The sequence below is a fragment of the Hyperolius riggenbachi genome, chromosome 2 (genome assembly GCF_040937935.1).
Source record: "Hyperolius riggenbachi isolate aHypRig1 chromosome 2, aHypRig1.pri, whole genome shotgun sequence".
Taxonomy (NCBI): Eukaryota; Metazoa; Chordata; class Amphibia; order Anura; family Hyperoliidae; genus Hyperolius; species Hyperolius riggenbachi.
In genome coordinates this window covers 484912115-484925213 of record NC_090647.1, presented here as the reverse complement: position 1 = coordinate 484925213, position 13099 = coordinate 484912115, and the positions used below count along the sequence as shown (strand labels likewise).

The following is a 13099-nucleotide window of genomic DNA, read 5'->3' as shown; positions in this document are numbered from 1 at the left end:
TGGTCTCGCCTCGCCATGTTATACATACCAAAATAACTTTGCTTACTAATGCATATTGCCATTTAACCTAGCTGGGATGAGCTGCAGATTGAAAGGGTGTCCCCATCATACAGATTCTAAACGGTCAATTTCTGCCTACAAGATTCTCTAAAATAAAAATGTTCAGAACTGAAGGTGACAGGATGTCCCATTCCTCAGATAGTCCCACTTCTTGCCTGTCAAATGAACAGGCAGGAAGTGGGATTATCTGGGGAATGAGACATCCTGTCCTCCGTAGCAGGACGGTGAGCAGCGATGGAAGGCCTATGGCTCCTCTACCTGAGTTAAGCTCTGGGTGATAATCTGGTGAGCTTGGAGCTTGAAAGATTGGATTTCTATAATAATGGGGGAGGGGAACACTCACCAATGTACATGGGGCCACTTTCAGTTAACAACTTTTGATACACCATAAAAATAACAATAAAAGTTAATCCACTCCCATCCTTGCTCTTCACTACCTAAGCAACTAACATTTTAGATGAGAATAAATGCAAAGAGTGATTTAAGTGGACCGTGATACCTTAACCCAGGGCTGTATTTACCGTAAGGCACTGTAGGCACATGCTTACAGGCGCTTGATGGAAAGGCGGCTCACTCTCATTCAAGTGCCTTCCTCTTGCCTTCCCTATGCAGAGTTCTGAGCAGAGTGTAAATGAGGTTACTCAATCATCTCAAGATCTCACTTCAGTTGGGGCACCTCTAGCTACTTAATACGGAGGGTACCTCTGGCTACCCAATATTAGGGGGCACCTGCAGCTACCTACACCAGGCAGGGGAACTAAGAGAGAAGTGACAGCCAGCACACTTGCGTGGCGGTGCGTTTTGGCAAGGGTTTGTAGGTTCATAGAGGGTAAAATCTAGGGTGCTGAGATATCTGTGCCTATAGGCTACTGTGATGTAAATCTTTGCATGCCTCGATGGACTGGTTGAACTTAATGGTCTTTTTTCAACCAAAATAACTATGTAACTATGTAACCACTTAATGACAACTGGACGTATATGTATGTCCAGTGTAGTTGTGGAGAGCGCACCACCAGTTTGTTACTAAATGAGGCACATGTGGTATCATTTTAACCTGCTGAGCGGTCTGGACGAGCTCAGCTCGTCCAACACCGCCAGAGGCTGCCGCTCAGGCCCTGCTGGGCCGATTTCCACCAAATAAAAAGCAGCACACGCAGCCGGCACTTTGCCAGCCGCGTGTGCTGCCTGATCGCCGCTGCAGCGCGGCGATCCGCCGCGTGCAGCGGCGAAAGAGTGTCCCCCCAGCCGCCCGAGCCCAGCGTTAGTGGAACAAACAGTTCCGGCCAGCGCTAAGGGCTGGATCGGAGGCGGCTGACGTCCATGACGTCACTCCGCTCGTCGCCATGGCGACGAGGGAAGCGAAACACGGAGGGCCGCTCATTGCGGCCTTCCGTGTTATTTCTTGCCGCCGGAGGCGATCGGAAGATCGCCTCCGGAGCGCCCTCTAGTGGGCTTTCATGCAGCCAACTTTCAGTTGGCTGCATGAAATAGTTTTTTTTTATTTAAAAAAAACCCTCCCGCAGCCACCCTGGCGATTTAATCAGAACGCCAGGGTGGTTAACCGTGACAAGGTGTAGAATACATTTTGGTGTGTCTTAAAGTTTGGACCCACGTCACATAAAAAATAGGTTGGGACAAACTCAATCCAACAGAAGTTATTTTCAAAATTATGATCAAACTTGGAAATGTTTTTGCAAAAATACAAGAGACCTACATATGCGGTAACATTTTAACCGTGATGAGTAGTAGAATAGAGTTTAGAGAGTTTTGCGGTTGATGCCCATGTCTTGTGTATACTTTTTTTTTTCGCAAACTGAATCAAAAGCAATTACGTTTTCGCATATTCTGTACCAAAATAAGTCTTGTAAAATGAAAACCAAGTGACAGAATATAAAAGAAAAAAAAAACATACATTGTTACTTTAGGATTTTGGCTTCCGTATTTTTCGGACTATAAGACGCTCCTGACCATAAAATGCACCTAGGTTTACAGGACAAAAAACAGGTGAAAAGTATATTTAGTAAACCCGGTGCATCCATGGTAAAGGGGCATCTTGTGGATTATGCCCCTCTTGTGTCTCCGTGTCCTCTGGTTGTCCACCTCTGCATGGGCACAGTATAGGGAGTCCCCGACATTGCGGTGGGTTGGAGGTTTGTATTGGAAGGCGTTCACAAGTCAGGTACTCATTGCATTTGGTCTATAAGATGCAGTGACTTTTTCCCCACTTTTGGGGGAGAAATAGTGAGTCTTATAGTCCAAAAAATACAGTATGTATGCCATGAAGGTATGTTACTATTATTTTTGCAAATAAGGTCAATGATGGTGTACAATGAGAAAGCAAAAACAGAAAAGACACCTTTATTTCCAAATCCAATATTGTAACCATACATTGTACTAGGAACATAATCTAAATGTTGTAATAACCATTATGGATAAGCAAATACAATTTTTGGGTGTAACTAATAGTTAGCACTGTTCATTGTAAAGCGAGAATGGATGTATCGTATTTTTCTAAATATAACACACGCTTTTTCTCCCCCAAAAATTGGGTAGAAAAGTGATTTTGTCTTATATTCCAAAGATATGGAATTTTGCTATGCAGAGTGCACATGGAAGCTACAGGTATACTATACCTGCTGCTGCGATTCCCCATTATCTTCTCCTCCTGGAAGTGTGCTCCTCCTCTACTGCAACAGTAGGCAGGGACACCAGCAAACTACCGCTGTGCAGAACCGCTTCCTCCATACACGCTGATCCTAGCAGCGCACGTGCACCTGGGGTCACGCATGGCACTGCGCATGATGTAAAAGCATATAACATTAATATCTCTTGATGGTCATGTTTTAGCTCTGTTGTCCGTATTAGCCGTATTTTATCTTCCCTTTCTCTTGCAGGTGCACAGAGTAGTCAGCATTTGTTTGGGGAGTCCTCCAGAAACATTTACTTGGGAATTTAGAGACAAGGAAAAGACTTATCACAAGATCGGACCTGTGACACCTCAGGATTTCTATAAGGAACACGTTAAACCGATTTATAATATGGAAGACAAGGTAAAAAAAATTTAACGTTATTATCCACATTTTTTTCCCAAAGCCAGCCCGGCTACCTCCAATCCTCAGACACTCCAGAAGTTGAAATCCCTTTTTTATTTTTGGCCACAATGACAAACTGTACAGTGTTTATTTAATTGCAACCCACAAACAATGTTGCAGATAGGCAGAAATCTTCCCTATGTTTAAAGGTTTCCTCTAGCACAATGGCAAAAAGCAACCGAGGTCTGTAGAGTCCACGAGCATTTAACCACTTAAGGACCAGGCTCACTCTGCAGTATCTGTGCTGCGTGGGCTCTCCAGCCCGCAGCACAGATCGTGAACACAGCAGGGCGATCAGACTCCCTCCCCCCAACCCCCCCTTTTTTTCCCCACTAGGGGGATGACCTGCTGGGGGAGTCTGATCGCCGCCCTTCCGTGTGGTCGAGCGGGGGGGGGAGGCTCCTCAAAGCCCCCCTCCGCAGCGATATTGCGCGCTCCCTTACCTCCCTCTCTCTCCCCCTATGGGCTGCGCAGGACGGATATCCGTCCTGCGCCGGATACGATAGGCTTCAGCCTATCAAATGACGGCGATCCCCGGCCAATCAGAGGCCAGGGATCGACGATCTCCGTCATGTATTGATGTAAACAGCAGGGATTTCTTCTCCGCGTTTACGCGTGCGAGCCGCGATCGGCGGCTCGCACACTGTTCATGGAGATGCCCTCCATGAAGTGGCATGAGGTTCCATGCAAAACCACAAACGACCAGCCGCCGCCTATCGGCGTTAGCTGGTCGTTAAGTGGTTAATATCAGAAATGACGGATACTACTTTCTGCAGAATTATGCTATAAGGGAGTGGTCCCAAGACATATATATCTATATCTATCTCAGAAATCTGCATGAAGGTCTACATTTTGGGCATTCTCCAAGGTAAGACTCATGGACGTTATGCAGATGTTTCGGGGATGGGTATGCCTGGTGAATTATAATTTGATGTTTGTTGAGGGGATAGATTTCGGATTTGTTCTGTCCAATTATCTTAAGCAACAGTAACAATCAGACACCACCAAAAGAAAGCTCTATTTGTGAGAAGAAAAAGGGGTAAAATTCATTTGTGTGCAAGTTGTACGACTGAGCTATACAGAGTTAAAGTTGTGAAGTGCAGAATTGTATAAAATTGCCTGGTCACTGGGGGTATAAACCTCTGGTTCTCGAGGTTAAATTGAACCTAAACGAAGTACATAAATCAAGAGTTAGACCTGGGACCCATTGCAAAGCACTATTGCAGTTGTTAGCGCTTTGTAAGCAATTTTGGGAGCGATTTCCCTGCTCCTATACAATACATTGGAATGGAAACGCTCCCAAAATGCCGCATGTCCTGCGATTGTGATTTCTCTAATTGCAATTGCACTAGTGGAATCTCTCCCATCCTTTTACATTGGCAAAGCGTTTAGGGAAATCGCTAGCAATTGAAAGTGATACCTAAATGCTCAAAAAAAAAACTGCTCTAGTTGGTTTTGGCCCCAAGGCTGTGTGCCAGATAGCTTCTGCCATGTTTCACAGCTATCTGGGCACTCTGTAGCCTTACACTCTGCACTGGGGACTCTGTAGCCTTACGTACCCTCGGTATTGGGCTCTCATGCCTGGAGCGGTCCTTACATAAGCCCTAGGACATGAAGGATCTATTTCTATAGATAATTTTTATTTTTCCTGGAAGTTGATACTACACCTTCTGTGCTGCAAGCATAAGCCTGCTGCAAGTCGTGAAACCGTAGCCTGACCTCAATACATTCTGCGCTCTCTGCTTTGTGTAATCAGCTCTTCCTGGCTTGGGAGATTAAGAAAACAACCCTCCCACCCATCCACTTCCCATTGTGTGCTTATTTAGCGAGATAACGAATGAAGCCGTCACTCGGATCCATAGAAAGTAATACAGGGTAGTTGTATAATACAATATTTCTCTTAAGTCGCTGGCCCAGGGCATAAATTATATTGCATATATTGTGATTAAAAGTCTGTCATTTAATTAGCAAAACTCCAGGGGTTATGGAGTTTTTGCTATTAAGATTCTTGAAAAAAGAAAAAAAAAGTCCCTAAATACATCATCTGCAAATCCTCTAATTTTTTTTTATATCACACAGGCCATGGTAGTCATTTGGGGTTTTTGTTTTGTGTGTTTTTGTTTTTTTTGTATAATTATCTTGAAAACGTAATTTGTTACTTGCAGTTCATGTTCCGTTGTCACAAATCCTTTTTGCAGATCTGCTTAGTGAACGATCCTCGGCCACAAAATAAGTTTGGCAAACTTTACACAGTGCAGTACTTGGGGAACATGGTGGAAGGCCGGAAAACGCTGTACAATAACCAACCTGTTGAAGTCTTAAAAAAGCTGGCAGCAGCTTCTATAAAAGATGGAGAGGTGGGTGCTATACACTTATTCACTGCTCTATATCGGTTATAACAAACTAGAAGTGGAAATGCACTGACGCAATAAACAATTGTAGCTATAGTATTTCTGAATAAAACTTTCCTGGAATACCTTAGTCTTACTGTATATGCTCGAGTATAAGTCTAGAAATTTATGACTGATTCACTTCATAAAAGTATAGGGGTCGGCTTATACACGAGTCACTGGCAACACTGAGCACACTGAGTAATGTATGTACTAATAGTGACATTCCCATTTGCAGCAATTTACCCTGTGATAAGTGATACTTTGAGGAAACGTGGTCGACTTGTATTCGAGTATATACGGGTAATTTGTATTTAAAGATCAAAATCTACATTTTAAAGTTTTGACTGTCTTGGGCACTTAACTGTAGTTTTTCAATTTTTTTCAGGTGCCATGCTGGCCAAAAAAACAAACCTTGCTACAGTGCATTGACACTGTGAAAAGCTGTGGGCGATGCTTGTTCAGTTTATAGGGAATTAGAGTATTAAAACAAAACAAAAAAAGTATTTGGCTTGAGGAATGCCCTATAAACTATATGAAAGGAACACAATTATGCAATGAGTAAAAGTTTCTCGGATACATTTTAAGCACTCGTTATTACCCGTAAGAGCATCCCTGATTTTGCTTCATCAGCTTGAATTGGTGATTAGTTGTAATTTAGAGCCTTGAATTCTTAACCACTACAGTGAAGAAAAACAGTGAAGTTCTAAGTAGGATTGGGACTGTACATATGTTTATCACATCATCTTACATACCACTTAATGTACCCTACAATGGTTTTCCAGTAACGCATTTTTTCCCCCCTCTGTGACTTCTGTTAGTTTATTTATTTTGTTATTGTAGTTTATATGCATCCATTAAATGTTTAAAGCGGACCCAAACCAAACCTTTTTTTTTATTCAAAATATTTAGTTGTACCACTCTGACACATACAAAGATAAATAAACACTCCTTCAAGCCTATGAGCTTTTCAGTGCATGCTTTTCACACTTCTCTTTTCATAACTAGGGTTATACTGGGGGCAGCCATTACTTCTGAGCTTAGTAGGAGGTTTAGATCATGGGTGTGTATGTCATCAGCTACCCTCCCTCACAGGTACATCGTCTATGTGAAATCTCACACAAGCTGAGATCGCCTCCCCTGTGACATCATCAGTAGCAGCCTGTGTTTTGTTTTTTATCTCCTCCACCAGTCTGCTGGATTCTGTCCCAGCAATATGAAAGGAAGGGAGGGGTTCTTCCAATAAATGTAAGATATTTTATATCTGTCATCGCGCAGCTGAAAAAAAGGCTGCTATTTATTATTATAATTTAGAAAATAGATTTATTTCTAAAATCTTGTATTTTTAATTTGGGTCGACTTTAATAGGCTATCAATTAGTGAGAGGAAAAAATAGCCAAAGCTCCAACATAAGTGAGAGCAGAATTCAGGAGATATTGCTGGTGTTGTCACCAAGAGCTTTATTACTTTACTTCATTTTAATATATTAGTACCCTCCTATTTGACGTGTTCTGTTTTTCTCTTTTGTGTTACTATTTTTCAATAGGCAGTGTGGTTTGGATGTGACGTTGGGAAACATTTTCATGGAAAATTGGGCATCAATGACATGAACATGTAAGTTATTCCAGACTGAATTTACCATCGCTGCAGGAGATGATTGAAGTATATATGCACTGAGAAATTGAGATATTTCACTATAGTAACTTTAAACAATGCCGTCTTAAAGGGAATGTCCAAGCAAAATAAAAAAAAGAGTTTCACTTACCTGGGGCTTCTACCAGCCCCATGCAGCCATCCTGTGCCCTCGTAGTCACTCACTACTGCTCCAATCCCCCGCTGGCAGATTGCCGACCTAGGAGGTCGGCGGGCCGCATTGCGTACATTTTTACGCATTCCCGCTAGTGCAGGAACATTAAAACATACATTTTTACGCATTACTGGTTCAATGCGTAAAAATGTACGTGAGTGACTACGAGGGCACAGGATGGCTGCATGGGGCTGATAGAAGCCCCAGGTAAGTGAAACTCATTTTTTTATTTTGCTTGAACCTTCCCTTTAAGCGTTGTACGCTCACTAGAAAATACTTGGCTGAGATGGTCGTTCAACACAGTCTTGGCTGAGTATTGCGTGTTCCACAATCTCGTTTATCGATTCAGCATGCTTTGTTTAAACACGAGACAGGCAAAAGGGGCTCTGGGAATTTGGCCGCTATAGGCCATAATTTAAATTACGGCTCTTAGACAGTAATTTGGGCGCCATCAAAATATAATATTAAAATATGCTTAATTGACCACAAATGGATCAGACAATGTTATAAGACATTCATAACTGCTACAAATATGATGTTGTATTTTCATGACAGCATTTGCGTTCTCTTACTCATTTTGATTTCTTTATTCAGATTTGATCATGAGTTGGTATTCGGAGTGTCTGTTAAGAATTTGAACAAGGCAGAGAGACTCATTTTTGGAGACTCTTTGATGACGCACGCCATGGCCCTGACAGCAGTCACCGAGAAGGTAAACTTAATTTATGATCAGCGTCACTGTTCATCCAATAGTAATGTCCACCCCAAAGCAGTGGTTTTGGGTTGTGTTAGGTGACTGTTAACTAGTGATGGTGTTTGAATTCGGAACCTGTGGACATGCACTTCTATACTTCCTGTGAACTCCCCCGACCCTGTCCACAGCTTTAGTGCTGAAAGGTGTTGAGTTGTGGTGTTGGGTGGATTCCAAATTCTAACACCAACACTACATTCTCCTGCCACCACCTATTATATATTTAAAGGAGTAGTCCATAGCACCACGTCTTGTATTAAAGCTCTTTTATTGGTATCAAGGTTAAAAAGTGCACATGGCTACTTTTTAACCTTGATACCAATAAAATAGCTTTTAATACAGGAAGTGGTGCTGCAGACTACTCCTTTGAATACTGCTGACCCCGGAGGATGACTGGATATACTTTTCTTGGCACACACATCTTCTCCCCATTGGGTGCTGGTCTACTTCGCCTCTACCGCTTATTATATAGGTGAAAAAAATGTTGCATACCTATCATAATCCATTCTTGTACCATGGCTCCTCCCCAGGTCCAGGAGTGACAGTGCCATGGAAGGGGCCATCTTTAAGTGCCACTTGTTCTGCCCTTTTCCTTGCTATCTGGGCACTTAATTAAAAAAAAAAAAAAAAAAAAAGCTATATGTATCCGTTAACTTGGTAGCTAAATCCAGGAGCACTGCTACCAGCAGCCCAATCTGCATTTGGTTTCAGAAAACTGCTGTGATTTCCTGGGTTGGGTTCTTGTTTACAATGCACATAAAATCCTAATTTGAAAGATTAACCTCCCTAACGGTATTTCTGACCCTAACATGCTGCGAGTGGTAAATCCTGCGCCTGGATCGTGGCAACCACCGGCAGGTTACTGCATAGCACGCAGCAGAGTGGCACTTCATACTCATGTCCCGGGATACAGACAGACTCCTCTGTGTCCTCTGAGGCTTTCGCTTCCTCAATTGAGGTTGCCGCCGTCATGACAGATGGCAAACTCACCATAGAGACAGAGCGCCACTCAGAGGACAGGATGAAATGCAGCGCTGGGTCCCGGGTAGGTGAGATCTGTGCTGGTGGCTGCTGGAGAATTTCTCTGGGCTATGATTTTTCTGGATTATAGGGTCTAAAAGCACAAAACAATTGCACTGCTTTTAGTGCTTTTAGACCCTAAAATCTGTAACAAATCATACCGCTAAGGAGATTAAACTGCTTTTTTCTGGATCTCAACTTTCAGCTTGTGATGGGCAGTGGTCTTTGGTGGTAGTGTCCAGGTCTATGGGAACTTATGGAGAAGCAGGTGATCAACTTCACCAGCTGATGGATTGCAAATGCTTTGATTTGCTGATAATGATGTGGTCCTAAAGAAGGAAGTCATCACAGCAAATCAGAGCTTTGCAAATGTATCAGCTGATCATATGCTTCCCCATGAATAGTTCTAGATATTGGCCATAATTTTCTGCCGCTGCAACACATTGTTGTGGTTGTGACTTAAAATAGTGTTTAAAAAGGCTAAAGATAGCAGCTGCCTTGTTATCCTTTCCTGTCTGGCTCAGAAACTTTATAAATATTTTACTCTAAATCCAATGGACAGGAGCAGACTTTAAAAGATATAGCCTATTATCTCTAGTGAAGATGTATTCTCTTTTTGGGTTAGCCTTGTTCACTCCTCGGTATAATTCTATACATATTATTTTTTTAATGTGTTTCCGTCTTATCTTAATGTAAACTTTAAGTTATTGTTGAGTTTGAGCGTCTCCCGAGGCTTATGTCAGTGAAGGATAAAACAAGATATTTAGAGTTACCTACAGGTCAGTGACTTACTCATCAGCAGTAGATGATGGTTTCATTGGGTGAAGTTGGTTTTTAAAGTGAATGTAAACCGGTTAAAAAACCAAACCCACATGCTTACCTACGGAGAGGGAAGGCTCTGGGTCTTTTAGAGCCCTCACGGTCCCCTTGTTCCAGCCTAGTCACCCCCGGTAGCATTATCTGACCTATCGGTCGAATACTGCTCTGTGCCGCCATGGGAGGCTTCAGAAATCCGAATGCTCCAAAAGACAGGCTGCTCCATACTGACGCCAGTAGATTAAAGGGGCGCTATGGTGAACATTAGGTTTCTGGCATAACCCTGTTACCATGTACCTAACATTAGGAGCTTCAGATGCCAAGCAGTTTATTTTTTTTTAAGTGTGTCCTTGAAAGGTTATACAGAGCAGATGCAGATATCCTTCCCAACACATCTTGGAGCTAAACGACATCATCCTCCTCTGCTAAGTCATGCTGAGTTTAACAGCTGATTTCTCTCTCTCTCTCTCTCTCTCTCTCTCTCTCTCTCTCTCTCTCTCTCTCTCTCTCTCTCGTATCGGGTCATGCAGGCTGTGTGCTGGGCAAGTTCATAGCACTGCGAGCAGGAGCAGAAGTAGCCCAGTGAGTGTAAACAGGACTGTAAAGTCATTTACCTTGGTTATTTGTTTATCTAACATCAACATTTCAGCTTCAGCAGAGAGAGAGAGCTGTTAAGCTACGTACACATGGGGTACAAAAGTAGCTAGTCGCTAGCGCACAGGGGACGCGCGCGACAGCTCCGCCCGTGTGACAGCTGTCTACACGCCTCTGCCCGAAGGCAGAGTCGCGGCGGAAGCTGTCGCCGAAGGTTCCTCAAACCCCCCCCCCCCCCCGCCAGAAGCTCCATACATTGTGTATGGAGTTGCTGTCGCTAGTCCGCATACACACGGCGGACTAGTGACAGTTGCAGTGAAGTTGCGGCAACAGCTGTTGCCGGCGATTGAACAAGTCAATCGCCTGGCGATGGGTCGGGGCGCGCGCGTCATACACACGGGCGACCTGTCGTCGCAACACGCGCGTGCCACGTGGTTGCGGCGACAGCCGTACCACCGTGTGTATGAGCCATTACGGAGCAGTCCCAAACAGCAGAGGAGGGGGGATGGACAGGATTTCTGCATGTGCTCTGTATAACTTTTTCAAGCATTTAAAAAAGGAAGAACTGCTTGGTTTTTGTTGCTCCTAATTTAGGTGCATGCTAAGAGAGTTATGCCAGAAACCTAATTTTCGTCATGCTGCCTATTTAAGGGGACCGCGAAAGCAACGGGAAGCCTCAATAGGACCTATAGTTTTTTTTTTTCTTCTTTCCATTTGTCCATGGGATTGTATCGTTAATGGCCACCTATACAGTAAGATACTTGGTTGCGTAGTAGTTATGGTAAATAGAACTTTCCTGTGGTCTTCCTTACTTAATTTTTAATTCAAGGGCTACAATTCTTAGTGTGAACAGCAGCCATGTCAGTGTGACATAACCTCTGCCTACTTTAGCTCCCACACAGAGAAACAATGATCCTTTCAACTTTTCAGCACTCCCCTATTATCAGGAGTCTGTGTTTAGCCAGATACAAGTGTTTTGGCTACTAATTACTTTCCAGGAGAACTGTACTTCATTTGAATGCTAGTCTGACTGCCTCGTGTGCATAGATAAGTGTAAATATAGAAAAAAAAAAAGTAGGAACGTTCGAAGTATGATGTCACACGTCACTTTCGCCTCCATTTATAAATGTTTTCTGTTATTGATGTGATATGTGAGCGCCTACATATATGGTTATGTTGACTGACTGGCTGATACGGCTGTTATAGTCTTCAGCTTTTCTTTCTCCTATAAAGCACCTCTGATTCACCCTCTTCCCTGAGGAGCTGTCTGGCAAATGAGGCTCATTCTCTACTTATTGTGGTAGAAAAGAAAATTAGGGCTATCTTGTTATTGCGCAATCCTTCAGTAATGAGCTGTGCACACTACCAGGACCCTGGGAGGGACTGTATTAATAACAGCACTTATACTCTGACCTCCTGACTGCTGTTTCCCTCCCGCTGATGGTTACATAATGTGGTGTATTTCATCTGCCGTCTATTATCTGGATTGCGTAGGGAAATCACTGGGGAGAATGAAGGGGAACTTAGCTAGGAATGTCTCTTGTCCGATTAGAGACGGTGAAGAATTGAGTGGTTTTAAATCCACAGCTGCCTTTCAGTAAGGATTCTTAAATCTCTCTGCAGAGCAACCTAATTGCATGAAGGGGAGAGGATAAGCAGCTGCTCCTCTCTGAATGGGGCACCTTCTCTCTTCTGGATTGTCTTTTTAAGAAAGTGCAAATTCCTACAGCCCTCTTATGTCTGGACTATCTGCATTAGAATGCATGGACGTATCTGGGTAATGCTTAAAAATTAGAATGCCCCAACACATTGTCAGCTTAATAAGATTCACTGGGACCTTGTATCAGCTGGGTTCCAGTGCATAGATCCTACCCTGGCCTTTTCTATATCAGATATAGAAAAGGTGGAGGTCTTTTTTTGCAAGGTGGCTGGGCTACACTATAGAATCTGGCTGATATGGGGCTCTGGTGAATCTTATTATACAGACAGTGTGCCGGGGCATTTACTTTGGCAATGATGACCGATAGGATAGAACATCAGCTTCCTGGCCAGTAGGTTGGTTTTGTTCTCAAAAGCAGATACCATCTTCATATAGCTTTAAAATCCCTAAGCTTTGGTAGTGATTTAATTCCTTTTTTGTTACCTTACAAGGTTGTTATATGTAAATTAGAGGAGCCAGAGGAAGCATAAACTGAGGCGTTACTCCTCCATAGCCCTAGGTGGGACGAGACAACACTGGGGGCCGCTGCTGTCCTGAGGGAGAAGGGAAAGTAGAAAGTGGTTTAAGCCACCAGTTTCTGCCTGTAGTAGGTGTGCAAGTGTTAGGTGGTTTTATTTATTCTTTTAAATATGCAGAAAATTAGCAACCTGGAGGAGACAGTTAAGGAGTAATAAGAACGAAGTGGAAATCAGGAATACGGGTTGGCTACTTTTTAATCTAATCTACTGCTGCTGACTGGTACAAGAACAACTTAAGCAAGAGTGGGGCAGATGTACAAAGCAACCAATGAGATTTCGGGTTTTTTTGAAAGACGGATTCTGGATACTTTGGCAACCGTTCCAGCATTCC

The 13099-nt window shown here is 43.2% G+C and overlaps 1 protein-coding gene across 2 annotated transcripts in view; it reads left to right on the top strand.

Annotated features, from left to right (window-relative positions):
- Positions 1-13099, top strand: part of BLMH (bleomycin hydrolase) — a 71810-nt gene that overhangs the window by 35660 nt on the left and 23051 nt on the right. For both annotated transcript variants that reach the window (XM_068270334.1, XM_068270333.1), the window contains 4 exons: positions 2955-3110; positions 5351-5509; positions 7089-7156; positions 7944-8061. In XM_068270334.1, coding sequence (XP_068126435.1) covers positions 2955-3110; positions 5351-5509; positions 7089-7156; positions 7944-8061 — 501 coding nt within the window. The remainder of the gene's footprint in view (positions 1-2954; positions 3111-5350; positions 5510-7088; positions 7157-7943; positions 8062-13099) is intronic.